We start from the raw sequence: 17,563 nt of genomic DNA, 5'->3' as shown, positions 1-17,563 counted from the left end.
TGTAGACTGTTGTCAAGTAGACTGTTGTCAAGTAGACTGTTGTCAAGTAGACTGTTGTCATGTAGACTGTTGTCATGCCAATGAATAGAATGGAATGGAATTGAGCCGATAACAGGGATTATCAACTGCTCCTTTCTGTAACTCACTTCATCACTTGATTTGACAGTGTGAATGATTGTGCGTATTTTAAGTTTAACTACATTGCATTCGGACTGTGCAGAATCACTGATCTACAAATCATCCCAAAATAACTGCTCAATATTGTGCATTAAGGTTAGAGATTCTGCGCACTCGACTTGTCTCGAACAGATCCATTCAAACACAGTTGAATGTCTCCTCCTGTACCCTCCAGTGCCCCTGCATACCCCAGAGCTCAGCCTGACCAGCCACAGCCCTACAGACATCCAGGTTTTGTGGCAGCCTCTATCAACCAAACTGTCCCGTGGGCACATCTGGGCCTATCGTCTGTCCTACCGTACAGCTGCAGACGCCACGGTTCTGTCTGTGGAGCTGGCCCAAAACAACACCCAGTACCTCCTGGGAGACCTTCAGCCTGATACCGTCTACCTGCTCCGGATCTCTGCAGCCACCAGGGTAGGGTGGTGTGAACCCTCCTCCTGGACTTCCCACCGCACTCCCAAAACCTCCAGCATCAAAGGTAACCAACATCACAGCCTAACCCTCACCCAAAACCTCCAGCATCAAAGGTAACTAACATCACATCCTAACCCTCACCCTAAACCTCCAGCATCAAAGGTAACTAACATCACATCCTAACCCTCACCCTAAACCAGCATCAAAGGTAACTAACATCACAGCCTAACCCTCACCCTAAACCAGCATCAAAGGTAACTAACATCACATCCTAACCCTCACCCTAAACCAGCATCAAAGGTAACTAACATCACATCCTAACCCTCACCCTAAACCAGCATCAAAGGTAACTAACATCACAGCCTAACCCTCACCCTAAACCAGCATCAAAGGTAACTAACATCACATCCTAACCCTCATCCTAACCCTCACCCTAAACCAGCATCAAAGGTAACTAACATCACATCCTAACCCTCACCCTAAACCAGCATCAAGGGTAACTAACATCACAGCCTCACCCTAAACCAGCATCAAAGGTAACTAACATCACAGCCTAACCCTCACCCTAAACCAGCATCAAAGGTAACTAACATCACATCCTAACCCTCACCCTAAACCAGCATCAAAGGTAACTAACATCACAGCCTAACCCTCACCCAAAACCAGCATCAAAGGTAACTAACATCACAGCCTAACCCTCACCCTAAACCAGCATCAAAGGTAACTAACATCACAGCCTAACCCTCACCCAAAACCAGCATCAAAGGTAACTAACATCACAGCCTAACCCTCACCCTAAACCAGCATCAAAGGTAACTAACATCACAGCCTAACCCTCACCCTAAACCAGCATCAAAGGTAACTAACATCACAGCCTAACCCTCACCCTAAACCAGCATCAAACGTAACTAACATCACATCCTAACCCTCATCCAAAACCTCCAGCATCAAAGGTAACTAACATCACAGCCTAACCCTCACCCTAAACCAGCATCAAAGGTAACTAACATCACAGCCTAACCCTCACCCTAAACCAGCATCAAAGGTAACTAACATCACAGCCTAACCCTCACCCTAAACCAGCATCAATGGTAACTAACATCACACAGCATGTCAAAGTTTTCAGAAACGTACTCTATTCTTATTTACAAAAAAGTGACTCCAAAATGACACAATTTAACATTAATTTCTAATGCATTTTAAGACTCTATTCTTCAGAGTGATTTACAGAAGCAATTAGGGGTTAAGTGCCTTGCTTAAGGGCGCATCAACAGATTTTTCTTCATCCTCTTCATACCTGTTCTCCTTCCTGTGTCCCCACATCATCCTCTTCATACCTGTTCTCCTTCCTGTGTCCCCACATCATCCTCTTCATACCTGTTCTCCTTCCTGTGTCCCCACATCATCCTCTTCATACCTGTTCTCCTTCCTGTGTCCCCACATCATCCTCTTCATACCTGTTCTCCTTCCTGTGTCCCCACATCATCCTCTTCATACCTGTTCTCCTTCACCCTAAACCAGCATCAAAGGTAACTAACATCACAGCCTAACCCTCACCCAAAACCAGCATCAAAGGTAACTAACATCACAGCCTAACCCTCACCCTAAACCAGCATCAAAGGTAACTAACATCACAGCCTAACCCTCACCCAAAACCAGCATCAAAGGTAACTAACATCACAGCCTAACCCTCACCCTAAACCAGCATCAAAGGTAACTAACATCACAGCCTAACCCTCACCCTAAACCAGCATCAAAGGTAACTAACATCACAGCCTAACCCTCACCCTAAACCAGCATCAAACGTAACTAACATCACATCCTAACCCTCATCCAAAACCTCCAGCATCAAAGGTAACTAACATCACAGCCTAACCCTCACCCTAAACCAGCATCAAAGGTAACTAACATCACAGCCTAACCCTCACCCTAAACCAGCATCAAAGGTAACTAACATCACAGCCTAACCCTCACCCTAAACCAGCATCAATGGTAACTAACATCACACAGCATGTCAAAGTTTTCAGAAACGTACTCTATTCTTATTTACAAAAAAGTGACTCCAAAATGACACAATTTAACATTAATTTCTAATGCATTTTAAGACTCTATTCTTCAGAGTGATTTACAGAAGCAATTAGGGGTTAAGTGCCTTGCTTAAGGGCGCATCAACAGATTTTTCTTCATCCTCTTCATACCTGTTCTCCTTCCTGTGTCCCCACATCATCCTCTTCATACCTGTTCTCCTTCCTGTGTCCCCACATCATCCTCTTCATACCTGTTCTCCTTCCTGTGTCCCCACATCATCCTCTTCATACCTGTTCTCCTTCCTGTGTCCCCACATCATCCTCTTCATACCTGTTCTCCTTCCTGTGTCCCCACAGTGCCACCTGCCCCACTGCTGCAGCAACTGGAGCCTCTCAACTGCACCTCCATCTTGGTTCGATGGCAGCCATCTCCAGGCTCCATGGTCATCCAGGGTTACCGGCTCTGTTACCATGAGGAGGGTCAACCAGAACAGCCCTCCATCCAGCTCCAGCCTGAGGTCACAGAATACACCATCAGTGGTCTGGGTAAGTGATGATTAGATATAGGTATAGAGACTGTAGGTATAGTTTGGGTAGAGGCAGAGGTGGGTAGAGGCAGAGGTGGGTAGAGGCAGAGGTGGGTAGAGGCAGAGGTGGGTAGAGGCAGAGGTGGGTAGAGGCAGAGGTGGGTAGAGGCAGAGGTGGGTAGGGGCAGAGGTGGGTAGGGGCAGAGGCGGGTAGGGGCAGAGGCGGGTAGGGGCAGAGGCGGGTAGGGGCAGAGGCGGGTAGGGGCAGAGGCGGGTAGGGGCAGAGGCGGGTAGGGGCAGAGGCGGGTAGGGGCAGAGGTGGGCAGAGTTTTGAGTGGCGTGGCCTGGCCTGCCTGGCCTGCATACATTATCACTGGCTATTGTGCTATAGCTGCAGGGACGCTGGGTCAGAGCTGTCCTATGACACCCTGGACACCAACCCCCCCACTCCACCCGTAACCCTGACTAGCACCCCCTCTACAGCTGGCCAGAGCTGCCCTATGACACCCTGGCCACCAACCCCCCCCCATCAGATAGATTTGATTGATAGTCTCTAGACCGATAGATTTGATTGATAGTCTCTAGACTGATAGAGATCAGATAGATTTGATTGATAGTCTCTAGATCGATAGATTTGATTGATAGTCTCTAGACTGATAGAGATCAGATAGATTTGATTGATAGTCTCTAGACCGATAGATTTGATTGATAGTCTCTAGACCGATAGAGATCTGATAGATTTAATTAGATCTTTATCTAGGCTTTTAATTCCCATTTCTTCTAAATCAACAGATTTATCTAGAAGGAATCAAATGTTATATGAATCGAACGTTATATGAATCAAACGTTATATGAATCACTACTTGCACACTCATCTTCTGCACATCTTTTACTCCAGTGTTTAATTGCTATATTGTAATTATTTCGCCACTATGGCCTATTTATTGCCTTACCTCCGTTATCCTACCTCATATAGACTTTTTCTATTGTGTTATTGACTATACGTTTGTTTATTCCATGTGTAACTCTGTTGTTGTGAGTGTCGAACTGCTTTGCTTTATCTTGGCCAGGTTGCGGTTGTGAATGAGAACTTGTTCTCAACTAGCCTACCTGGTTAAATAAAGGTGTTCTCAACTAGCCTACCTGGTTAAATAAAGGTGTTCTCAACTAGCCTACCTGGTTAAATAAAGGTGTTCTCAACTAGCCTACCTGGTTAAATAAAGGTGTTCTCAACTAGCCTACCTGGTTAAATAAAGGTTAAATAAAGGTGAAATAAAAAATATGAATCAAACGTTTTAGGAATGAAACTGTCCCGGCCGTGGAATGAAGAGGACCAAAGCGCAGCGTTGTGAGCGTACATATTCCTATTTATTAGGATGACGCCGACAAAAACAATAAACAATACAAAAACAACCGTGAAGCTTAAGGGCTATGTGTCACAAACAAAGTCAACTTCCCACAAAGATAGGTGGGAAAAGGGCTGCCTAAGTATGGATCTCAATCATCAGCCAGGTGGAGGGTAGGTAGAAGGGTGGAGGGGGCAGCCAGGTGGAGGGTAGGTAGAAGGGTGGAGGGGGCAGCCAGGTGGAGGGTAGGTAGAAGGGTGGAGGGGGCAGCCAGGTGGAGGGTAGGTAGAAGGGTGGAGGGGGCAGCCAGGTGGAGGGTAGGTAGAAGGGTGGAGGGGGCAGCCAGGTGGAGGGTAGGTAGAAGGGTGGAGGGGGCAGCCAGGTGGAGGGTAGGTAGAAGGGTGGAGGGGGCAGCCAGGTGGAGAGTAGGTAGAAGGGTGGAGGGGGCAGCCAGGTGGAGGGTAGGTAGAAGGGTGGAGGGGGCAGCCAGGTGGAGGGTAGGTAGAAGGGTGGAGGGGGCAGCCAGGTGGAGAGTAGGTAGAAGGGTGGAGGGGGCAGCCAGGTGGAGGGTAGGTAGAAGGGTGGAGGGGGCAGTCAGGTGGAGGGTAGGTAGAAGGGTGGAGGGGGCAGCCAGGTGGAGGGTAGGTAGAAGGGTGGAGGGGGCAGCCAGGTGGAGGGTAGGTAGAAGGGTGGAGGGGGCAGCCAGGTGGAGGGTAGGTAGAAGGGTGGAGGGGCAGCCAGGTGGAGGGTAGGTAGAAGGGTGGAGGGGGCAGCCAGGTGGAGGGTAGGTAGAAGGGTGGAGGGGGCAGCCAGGTGGAGGGGCAGCCAGGTGGAGGGTAGGTAGAAGGGTGGAGGGGCAGCCAGGTGGAGGGTAGGTAGAAGGGTGGAGGGGGCAGCCAGGTGGAGGGTAGGTAGAAGGGTGGAGGGGGCAGCCAGGTGGAGGGTAGGTAGAAGGGTGGAGGGGGCAGCCAGGTGGAGGGTAGGTAGAAGGGTGGAGGGACAGCCAGGTGGAGGGTAGGTAGAAGGGTGGAGGGGGCAGCCAGGTGGAGGGTAGGTAGAAGGGTGGAGGGGGCAGCCAGGTGGAGGGTAGGTAGAAGGGTGGAGGGGGCAGCCAGGTGGAGGGTAGGTAGAAGGGTGGAGGGGGCAGCCAGGTGGAGGGTAGGTAGAAGGGTGGAGGGGGCAGCCAGGTGGGGGGTAGGTAGAAGGGTGGAGGGACAGCCAGGAGGAGGGGCAGCCAGGGGAGGGTAGGTAGAAGGGTGGAGGGATAGCCAGGTGGAGGGTAGGTAGAAGGGTGGAGGGGGCAGCCAGGAGGAGGGTAGGTAGAAGGGTGGAGGGGCAGCCAGGTGGAACAGAAATTACTGAGGAGTTGAAACAAAGGGGCCCTTCTCTCCACCCCTCTCCTCTAATCCTCTTTTCTCCATCCACTCCTCCTTTCTCAACTCCTCTCCTCTCCATCCACTCCTCCTCTTTTCTCCTCTCTTCTTCTCTTCTCTTCTCCTCTTCTCTCCCACAGTCCTGAAGCCCAGATTCCTTCTGTGACCCCTGACCCTAGTCACCCCTCCCCGCCGGTCCCAGGGGCCCTGGATCCCAGCAGCTGAATGCTCCCCCTGGCCCGCCCTGCCCCAGCCGAGCCCCTGGCCCCCCAGCCCCAACCGAGCCCCTGGCCCCCCAGCCCCAACCGAGCCCCTGGCCCCCCCTGCCCCAGCCGAGCCCCTGGCCCCCCTGCCCTAGCCGAGCCCCCTGGCCCCCCTGCCCCAGCCGAGCCCCCTGGCCCCCCTGCCCCAGCCGAGCCCCCTGGCCCCCCTGCCCCAACCGAGCCCCCTGGCCCCCCTGCCCTAGCCGAGCCCCTGGTCACCATTCCCCACCAGCACAACGGACCTGGACACACCACCTCCCTCCACCCCTCTCCAATGGTCAATACCCAGAACCTAACCTTTCACACCAAGAGACCTGAAACGAATCCTTAATGCTCCCTTAAATACAGCGTTATTTACGAGGTGGTGGCCATGAAGTTGGTCGGTTTCAAAGTGAAAGACGATGAAATTAAATTGCACAGTTTTTAAGCCAAAGGGTACTAACTTGTTTTAACTATATAAACCTTGTTTGATATTTTGTCTATTTCCTACCAATAATTTCTCTGAATTGATTTGTTGCAGAATCCTACTCATGTGGTTAGCAGAGGTTGGGTCAGAAAGTAAACAGAAATTGCAATCCCAATTTTCATCAATACTTTTCAATGAGAAAACAACTGAAATTTCAGTTTACTTCCTGAAATGAATAAATTGAAATGGAACTGCCCCCAGCCATGGTGGTTATATACAACTAGTTAAAATAGTTCTATATACAAAACAGTCCTATACAACTAGTTAAAGTAGTTCTATAGTTCTATAGCAGTACAAAATATATACCTAATTCCCCCCCCCCCCCCCCCCCTTTCAGCTGGCCTCTTCAGCTGCTGTTTCTACTGTTTATATGGTATAGCACCGTATAGCACAGCCTAGTGGCCATGTTCTCCTCTGTAAAGAGTTGACTTTGCAGTAGCAGCATGGATGAAAGTCAGCACTAGTTCATCTAGCAGAGCACGAGGACTCCATGTTTCAGTAGATCATTTTTGGGGGGATGAAGAGAGACAGTCAGCACTGTCTGTTACGAGGTTCAGTAGAAACTCCTCTGTTTCTGAAGGTCGACAGGCAGACTGTGGGTTCATTCTAAAGCTCTCTCCTCTCTGCTCTGCGACAAGATATGACTGAGGTCAAGGGGCACACGGGAGAGCCTCTCTGTGTGAATAGGGAACAGACAGCAGAAACCAAGGTGTTAACGTTACCCTCCAGCGCTTAACTGTCATCCTAATCTGTTGGAGACTAGTCCTTTAACTGAAAAGGGAAACTTGAAATCAGATCTGCTTTAGCCGATATCCGCATAGAGGTCGGAGGTGAAACTGCATTAGAGCTGTCAAATCCACAAGCGGCTCCCTCCATTATACCTAAAGCGGACATTGCTATTGGCTGCACAGAGTCGCATTAAGAGAAATCCCATGCAGCCTTGTTTACAAATTGGAACACTGGACTGTGAGATGTAATCTACTCCTCCAATAGGATGATAGATGTAATCTACTCCTCCATTATGATGATAGATGTAATCTACTCCTCCAATAGGATGATAGATGTAATCTACTCCTCCAATAGGATGATAGATGTAATCTACTCCTCCATTAGGATGATAGATGTAATCTACTCCTCCATTAGGATGATAGATGTAATCTACTCCTCCATTAGGATGATAGATGTAATCTACACCTCCATTAGGATGATAGATGTAATCTACTCCTCCATTAGGATGATATATGATAGATGTAATCTACTCCTCCATTAGGATGATAGATGTAATCTACTCCTCCATTAGGATGATAGATGTAATCTACTCCTCCATTAGGATGATAGATGTAATCTACACCTCCATTAGGATGATAGATGTAATCTACACCTCCATTAGGATGATAGATGTAATCTACTCCTCCATTAGGATGATAGATGTAATCTACTCCTCCATTAGGATGATAGATGTAATCTACTCCTCCATTAGGATGATAGATGTAATCTACTCCTCCATTAGGATGATATATGATAGATGTAATCTACTCCTCCATTAGGATGATAGATGTAATCTACTCCTCCATTAGGATGATAGATGTAATCTACTCCTCCATTAGGATGATAGATGTAATCTACTCCTCCATTAGGATGATAGATGTAATCTACTCCTCCATTAGGATGATATATGATAGATGTAATCTACTCCTCCATTAGGATGATAGATGTAATCTACTCCTCCATTAGGATGATCGATGTAATCTACTCCTCCATTAGGATGATAGATGTAATCTACTCCTCCATTAGGATGATAGATGTAATCTACACCTCCATTAGGATGATAGATGTAATCTACTCCTCCATTAGGATGATAGATGTAATCTACTCCTCCAATAGGATGATAGATGTAATCTACTCCTCCAATAGGATGATAGATGTAATCTACTCCTCCAATAGGATGATAGATGTAATCTACTCCTCCAATAGGATGATAGATGTAATCTACTCCTCCAATAGGATGATCGATGTAATCTACTCCTCCATTAGGATGATCGATGTAATCTACTCCTCCATTAGGATGATAGATGTAATCTACTCCTCCATTAGGATGATAGATGTAATCTACTCCTCCATTAGGATGATAGATGTAATCTACTCCTCCATTAGGATGATAGATGTAATCTACTCCTCCATTAGGATGATAGATGTAATCTACTCCTCCATTAGGATGATAGATGTAATCTACTCCTCCAATAGGATGATAGATGTAATCTACTCCTCCATTAGGATGATAGATGTAATCTACTCCTCCATTAGGATGATAGATGTAATCTACTCCTCCATTAGGATGATAGATGTAATCTACTCCTCCATTAGGATGATAGATGTAATCTACTCCTCCATTAGGATGATAGATGTAATCTAATCCTCCATTAGGATGATCGATGTAATCTACTCCTCCAATAGGATGATCGATGTAATCTACTCCTCCATTAGGATGATATATGATAGATGTAATCTACTCCTCCATTAGGATGATAGATGTAATCTACTCCTCCATTAGGATGATAGATGTAATCTACTCCTCCATTAGGATGATAGATGTAATCTACACCTCCATTAGGATGATAGATGTAATCTACACCTCCATTAGGATGATAGATGTAATCTACTCCTCCATTAGGATGATAGATGTAATCTACTCCTCCATTAGGATGATAGATGTAATCTACTCCTCCATTAGGATGATAGATGTAATCTACTCCTCCATTAGGATGATAGATGTAATCTACTCCTCCATTAGGATGATAGATGTAATCTACTCCTCCATTAGGATGATATATGATAGATGTAATCTACTCCTCCATTAGGATGATAGATGTAATCTACTCCTCCATTAGGATGATAGATGTAATCTACTCCTCCATTAGGATGATAGATGTAATCTACACCTCCATTAGGATGATAGATGTAATCTACTCCTCCATTAGGATGATAGATGTAATCTACTCCTCCAATAGGATGATAGATGTAATCTACTCCTCCAATAGGATGATAGATGTAATCTACTCCTCCAATAGGATGATAGATGTAATCTACTCCTCCAATAGGATGATAGATGTAATCTACTCCTCCAATAGGATGATCGATGTAATCTACTCCTCCATTAGGATGATCGATGTAATCTACTCCTCCATTAGGATGATAGATGTAATCTACTCCTCCATTAGGATGATAGATGTAATCTACTCCTCCATTAGGATGATAGATGTAATCTACTCCTCCATTAGGATGATAGATGTAATCTACTCCTCCATTAGGATGATAGATGTAATCTACTCCTCCATTAGGATGATAGATGTAATCTACTCCTCCAATAGGATGATAGATGTAATCTACTCCTCCATTAGGATGATAGATGTAATCTACTCCTCCATTAGGATGATAGATGTAATCTACTCCTCCATTAGGATGATAGATGTAATCTACTCCTCCATTAGGATGATAGATGTAATCTACTCCTCCAATAGGATGATAGATGTAATCTACTCCTCCATTAGGATGATAGATGTAATCTACTCCTCCATTAGGATGATAGATGTAATCTACTCCTCCAATAGGATGATAGATGTAATCTACTCCTCCAATAGGATGATAGATGTAATCTACTCCTCCAATAGGATGATAGATGTAATCTACTCCTCCAATAGGATGATAGATGTAATCTACTCCTCCAATAGGATGATCGATGTAATCTACTCCTCCAATAGGATGATCGATGTAATCTACTCCTCCAATAGGATGATAGATGTAATCTACTCCTCCAATAGGATGATAGATGTAATCTACTCCTCCAATAGGATGATCGATGTAATCTACTCCTCCATTAGGATGATCGATGTAATCTACTCCTCCATTAGGATGATCGATGTAATCTACTCCTCCATTAGGATGATCGATGTAATCTACTCCTCCATTAGGATGATCGATGTAATCTACTCCTCCATTAGGATGATCGATGTAATCTACTCCTCCAATAGGATGATCGATGTAATCTACTCCTCCAATAGGATGATAGATGTAATCTACTCCTCCAATAGGATGATCGATGTAATCTACTCCTCCATTAGGATGATCGATGTAATCTACTCCTCCATTAGGATGATCGATGTAATCTACTCCTCCATTAGGATGATCGATGTAATCTACTCCTCCATTAGGATGATCGATGTAATCTACTCCTCCATTAGGATGATCGATGTAATCTACTCCTCCAATAGGATGATCGATGTAATCTACTCCTCCAATAGGATGATAGATGTAATCTACTCCTCCAATAGGATGATCGATGTAATCTACTCCTCCATTAGGATGATCGATGTAATCTACTCCTCCATTAGGATGATCGATGTAATCTACTCCTCCATTAGGATGATCGATGTAATCTACTCCTCCAATAGGATGATCGATGTAATCTACTCCTCCAATAGGATGATAGATGTAATCTACTCCTCCAATAGGATGATCGATGTAATCTACTCCTCCAATAGGATGATCGATGTAATCTACTCCTCCAATAGGATGATAGATGTAATCTACTCCTCCAATAGGATGATCGATGTAATCTACTCCTCCATTAGGATGATCGATGTAATCTACTCCTCCATTAGGATGATCGATGTAATCTACTCCTCCATTAGGATGATCGATGTAATCTACTCCTCCATTAGGTTGATAGATGTAATCTACTCCTCCAATAGGATGATCGATGTAATCTACTCCTGCATTAGGATGATAGATGTAATCTACTCCTCCATTAGGATGATAGATGGTAGATGTAATCTACTCCTCCATTAGGATGATAGATGGTAGATGTAATCTACTCCTCCATTAGGATGATAGATGATAGATGTAATCTACTCCTCCATTATGATGGTAGATGTAATCTACACCTCCATTAGGATGATAGATGTAATCTACTCCTCCAATAGGATGATAGATGTAATCTACTCCTCCAATAGGATGATCGATGTAATCTACTCCTCCATTAGGATGATCGATGTAATCTACTCCTCCATTAGGATGATAGATGTAATCTACTCCTCCATTAGGATGATAGATGTAATCTACTCCTCCATTAGGATGATAGATGTAATCTACTCCTCCATTAGGATGATAGATGTAATCTACTCCTCCATTAGGATGATAGATGTAATCTACTCCTCCATTAGGATGATAGATGTAATCTACTCCTCCAATAGGATGATAGATGTAATCTACTCCTCCATTAGGATGATAGATGTAATCTACTCCTCCATTAGGATGATAGATGTAATCTACTCCTCCATTAGGATGATAGATGTAATCTAATCCTCCATTAGGATGATAGATGTAATCTACTCCTCCAATAGGATGATAGATGTAATCTACTCCTCCAATAGGATGATCGATGTAATCTACTCCTCCAATAGGATGATCGATGGAATCTACTCCTCCATTAGGATGATATATGATAGATGTAATCTACTCCTCCATTAGGATGATAGATGTAATCTACTCCTCCATTAGGATGATAGATGTAATCTACTCCTCCATTAGGATGATAGATGTAATCTACACCTCCATTAGGATGATAGATGTAATCTACACCTCCATTAGGATGATAGATGTAATCTACTCCTCCATTAGGATGATAGATGTAATCTACTCCTCCATTAGGATGATAGATGTAATCTACTCCTCCATTAGGATGATAGATGTAATCTACTCCTCCATTAGGATGATAGATGTAATCTACTCCTCCATTAGGATGATATATGATAGATGTAATCTACTCCTCCATTAGGATGATAGATGTAATCTACTCCTCCATTAGGATGATAGATGTAATCTACTCCTCCATTAGGATGATAGATGTAATCTACACCTCCATTAGGATGATAGATGTAATCTACTCCTCCATTAGGATGATAGATGTAATCTACTCCTCCAATAGGATGATAGATGTAATCTACTCCTCCAATAGGATGATAGATGTAATCTACTCCTCCAATAGGATGATAGATGTAATCTACTCCTCCAATAGGATGATAGATGTAATCTACTCCTCCAATAGGATGATCGATGTAATCTACTCCTCCATTAGGATGATCGATGTAATCTACTCCTCCATTAGGATGATAGATGTAATCTACTCCTCCATTAGGATGATAGATGTAATCTACTCCTCCATTAGGATGATAGATGTAATCTACTCCTCCATTAGGATGATAGATGTAATCTACTCCTCCATTAGGATGATAGATGTAATCTACTCCTCCATTAGGATGATAGATGTAATCTACTCCTCCATTAGGATGATAGATGTAATCTACTCCTCCAATAGGATGATAGATGTAATCTACTCCTCCATTAGGATGATAGATGTAATCTACTCCTCCATTAGGATGATAGATGTAATCTACTCCTCCATTAGGATGATAGATGTAATCTAATCCTCCATTAGGATGATAGATGTAATCTACTCCTCCAATAGGATGATAGATGTAATCTACTCCTCCATTAGGATGATAGATGTAATCTACTCCTCCATTAGGATGATAGATGTAATCTACTCCTCCAATAGGATGATAGATGTAATCTACTCCTCCAATAGGATGATAGATGTAATCTACTCCTCCAATAGGATGATAGATGTAATCTACTCCTCCAATAGGATGATAGATGTAATCTACTCCTCCAATAGGATGATCGATGTAATCTACTCCTCCAATAGGATGATCGATGTAATCTACTCCTCCAATAGGATGATAGATGTAATCTACTCCTCCAATAGGATGATAGATGTAATCTACTCCTCCAATAGGATGATCGATGTAATCTACTCCTCCATTAGGATGATCGATGTAATCTACTCCTCCATTAGGATGATCGATGTAATCTACTCCTCCATTAGGATGATCGATGTAATCTACTCCTCCATTAGGATGATCGATGTAATCTACTCCTCCATTAGGATGATCGATGTAATCTACTCCTCCATTAGGATGATCGATGTAATCTACTCCTCCAATAGGATGATCGATGTAATCTACTCCTCCAATAGGATGATCGATGTAATCTACTCCTCCAATAGGATGATAGATGTAATCTACTCCTCCAATAGGATGATCGATGTAATCTACTCCTCCAATAGGATGATCAATGTAATCTACTCCTCCAATAGGATGATAGATGTAATCTACTCCTCCAATAGGATGATCGATGTAATCTACTCCTCCATTAGGATGATCGATGTAATCTACTCCTCCATTAGGATGATCGATGTAATCTACTCCTCCAATAGGATGATCGATGTAATCTACTCCTGCATTAGGATGATAGATGTAATCTACTCCTCCATTAGGATGATAGATGGTAGATGTAATCTACTCCTCCATTAGGATGATAGATGGTAGATGTAATCTACTCCTCCATTAGGATGATAGATGGTAGATGTAATCTACTCCTCCATTATGATGATAGATGTAATCTACACCTCCATTAGGATGATAGATGTAATCTACTCCTCCATTAGGATGATAGATGTAATCTACTCCTCCAATAGGATGATAGATGTAATCTACACCTGCACTGCTTGCTGTTTGGGGTTTAAGGCTGGGTTTCTGTACAGCACTTTGTGACATCAGTTGATGTAAGAAGGGCTTTATAAATACATTTGATTGATTGATTGATTGATTGATTGTGACTGATAGTGGACATCTCAGCATTTTGTTAGCCCAGTTGTTTTAAGCTATTATGGTGGTTAGTTGATAATAAACAGAACATTTATTTACACTTATATTATTTATTCATCTACAATTTATTGATTTCCAGACCCAAGGCGGAAGTACCAGGTGAAACTGTTGGCATTAAGCCTTGTAGGAGATGGTTACCAGGCCGACCAGACTCTCAGCACCCCAGGATGTGTGTGTAAGTACACAAAGAAATCAGATCAATTCTTACTATTGATCTGTTTCAGCTTCTGTTCATCCTGAATATCTACATTGGCCTCAAACACATCTCCCACTACCATAAAAAAAATACTTCTAGACAGCTGAAGGTTAGATTACTCGTTGGTTATTACTGCATTGTGGGGAACTGGAAGCACAAGCATTTCGCTACACTCGCATTAACATCTGCTAACCATGTGTATGTGACAAATAAAATTGGATTTGATTAGATTTGAAGCAAGCACACAGATTTTCTTCAGGAAATGTACCTTTTCTAGTTGTGACTAAAAAATGTATGCGTCTGTGTGTGTGTCTTGTAGCAATCCGAGATCACCCGGTGGCCCAGCCTCCAGCCCCGGACCATGTGAGAGCGTTGGCTAACGGCTCGTCGGCGGTGTACCTGCGTTGGAGCCGTCCTGCCTTCGCCTCTAGGAAGGTTGTTAGCTACACCGCTCGCTGTACACCTGTGGGCCTGATGAACGTATCAGCCATACGCTACATACAGACGTGAGTTCATGCAACAGAACTGCTCAAGTTCAAGACACTGCTCAAGTTCAAGATGTTTATACCTGTATACTGTGGTCTGTTGAGGTAGAATAAGAATATTTGACTACTACTTTAATAGTAAGATTATTACTTTACTACTATCCATTGTAATTTTTCAGATCATTGGACATTTATGTTACATGTGGTAATTTAGTTCTACACTTAGTTTCTAAGAGACTGAAAATCAAGATTTGTTTTTGACACAGTTGTTGGTTTGAACCTGTCATGATTGTCCTCGTCAGTACCAATCAGAATGTGGCGATACAGGGTCTGGAACCCAACACACGCTATGAGTTAGTGGTGCGTCTCCATGCCGACCAGCTGTCCAGTCCCTGGAGTTCTGTTGTCCACCAGAGGACCCTTCCTGCAGGTGAACAAACCATCTTCTGATCTTTCTCTGACTATTATCTCCCCAGGGGTAACCAAGGTAACCAGGGTCACCAGAGTAACAAGTGCCCTCTATCTATAGATCATGAAGAAGTCTTTTTAAAAGTTAATTAGACAACAGTAGCTTCCTTCCCAGTCTACCCCAAGCTGAGCTCCAACCAAAGACCCCTCTGCACACAACAACACTCACCAATCAAAGCCGACCGTACTAGATGACGGACCAACATACTTTTAAACTAAAGAGACTCAAAATGACCCTCTTCTGTTCATCAGCGCCCAGTCGTCCACCTGAAGGTGTGAGGGTGTCTCTGATTGAGGACGGCACAGCCCTGGTTTCCTGGAGGGAACCAGAGGAGAACAACCTGGCAGTGACACACTACACCATCCTGTACGCCTCACAGAGGGCCTGGCTGGCCGGACACTGGCAAACACTGCAGAGGGATGGTGAGTATGAACACTAGCAAATACTGTAGAGGGAGGGTGGGTATGGACACTGGCAAACACTGTAGAGGGATGGTGAGTATGGACACTAGCAAATACTGTAGGGGGTGGGGGAGTATGGACACTAGCAAATACTGTAGAGGGAGGGGGTGAGTATGGACACTAGCAAACACTGCAGAGGGAGGGGGTGAGTATGGACACTAGCAAATACTGTAGAGGGAGGGGGTGAGTATGGACACTAGCAAACACTGCAGAGGGAGGGGGTGAGTATGGACACTAGCAAATACTGTAGAGGGAGGGTGAGTATGGACACTAGCAAACACTGTAGAGGGAGGGTGAGTATGGACACTGGCAAACACTAGAGGGAGGGTGAGTATGGACACTAGCAAATACTGCAGAGGGAGTGTGAGTATGGACAGCTAGATTTTGACCTCATCTCTTAAACCCTTTTTGACATAACTGAGCCGAGCTGAGCTGGGTTGCCCTGGTTACACATCCACCGTGGTTACTGTAACCGTGCTGGAAAAGACGATGTAAAAAGAACTGACTAAATCAACACGGAACGTTTCCTCATCCTATTCAGCACTCTCTAACACCAGTCCTGTCTTTCCCCCTACAGGAAGTAACACCATGGTCCTGCTGGAGCGTCTGGAGCCTGGTAACGTCTACCTGGTGAAGATCTCTGCCTCCAACCTGGTGGGAGACGGGCCCTTCTCTACCACTGTGGAGCTGGCCCTGGGGCCCGAGCCAAGACACAGAGGGAAGAGCCCCAGGCATTCAGACAGCGGATCCTCCTCAGACACTTCAGGTTACTATGGTTACATGGGCAGCAGGTAGCCTAGCAGTTAAGAGCGTTGGACCAGTAAACGAAAGGTTGCAGGTTCGAATCCCCCAGCCGGCAAGGTGGATCAAGGCAGTTAACCTCCAACAACAACTGCTCCCCGGGCGCCGATGACATCGATTAAGGCAGCTCCCCGCACCTCTGTGATTCAGAGGGGTTGGGTTAAGTCCAGAAGACACATTTCAGGTTGAATGCATTCAGTTGTACAACTGACTAGGCATCCCCCTTTCCCTTGGAGTGTTGTTGGACTGGGGAGATATTTGAATGTTGATAATACTGCTGTTGGAGACATAATAACTGAAGCAGTAGAATGTATAGCAACAAACAAATTATAATTTTGTCTCAATGCTAATAGGCTGTTCCTAGATCTGTTAGTGGTGTATAGCTAACAGCTGTATAGTTCCAGTAGCCTATAGTACTTTCCCAAAGTGAGATGATTTCTCCTGTGTAACAGTATGCCTGTTGCTTGTCTCCTCCAGTGTTCTCTGATGGCCAGTACCACATGGTCCAGAAGTCCATGACAGGCCTCATGGTGGGGGTCTGCATCACTCTGGCTTGTATCGCCATCTGTGCTCTCATCCTCATCAACAAAGGCAGATCCAGGTACATATCTATACTAATCTCCTTCATTTATTGTAATCATCTTCTTCTTTTATTGTAATCTTCTTCTTCTTTTATGGTAATCTTCTTTTATGGTAATCATCTTCCTCTTTTATGGTAATCTTCCTATTTTATGGTAATCTTCTTATTTTATGGTAATCTTTATGGTAATC

General features: G+C 44.4%; 1 protein-coding gene across 1 annotated transcript in view; it reads left to right on the top strand.

Annotated features, from left to right (window-relative positions):
- The window catches only part of LOC110521206 (protogenin B), a 38,035-nt gene that overhangs the window by 18,344 nt on the left and 2,128 nt on the right, over positions 1-17,563 (top strand). The window contains exons 10-17 of the mRNA XM_090231021.1: positions 353-658; positions 2,979-3,167; positions 14,460-14,555; positions 14,896-15,082; positions 15,364-15,491; positions 15,782-15,952; positions 16,569-16,757; positions 17,270-17,393. Of these exons, the coding sequence (XP_090087147.1) occupies positions 353-658; positions 2,979-3,167; positions 14,460-14,555; positions 14,896-15,082; positions 15,364-15,491; positions 15,782-15,952; positions 16,569-16,757; positions 17,270-17,393 (1,390 nt within the window). The remainder of the gene's footprint in view (positions 1-352; positions 659-2,978; positions 3,168-14,459; positions 14,556-14,895; positions 15,083-15,363; positions 15,492-15,781; positions 15,953-16,568; positions 16,758-17,269; positions 17,394-17,563) is intronic.

Source organism: Oncorhynchus mykiss, chromosome 4 (assembly GCF_057628025.1).
Source record: "Oncorhynchus mykiss isolate SJ-2025 chromosome 4, ASM5762802v1, whole genome shotgun sequence".
In the NCBI taxonomy this organism is placed as follows: domain Eukaryota; kingdom Metazoa; phylum Chordata; class Actinopteri; order Salmoniformes; family Salmonidae; genus Oncorhynchus; species Oncorhynchus mykiss.
Note: the sequence above shows the minus strand (reverse complement) of the source record. Positions and strands in the feature narration are given on the sequence as shown.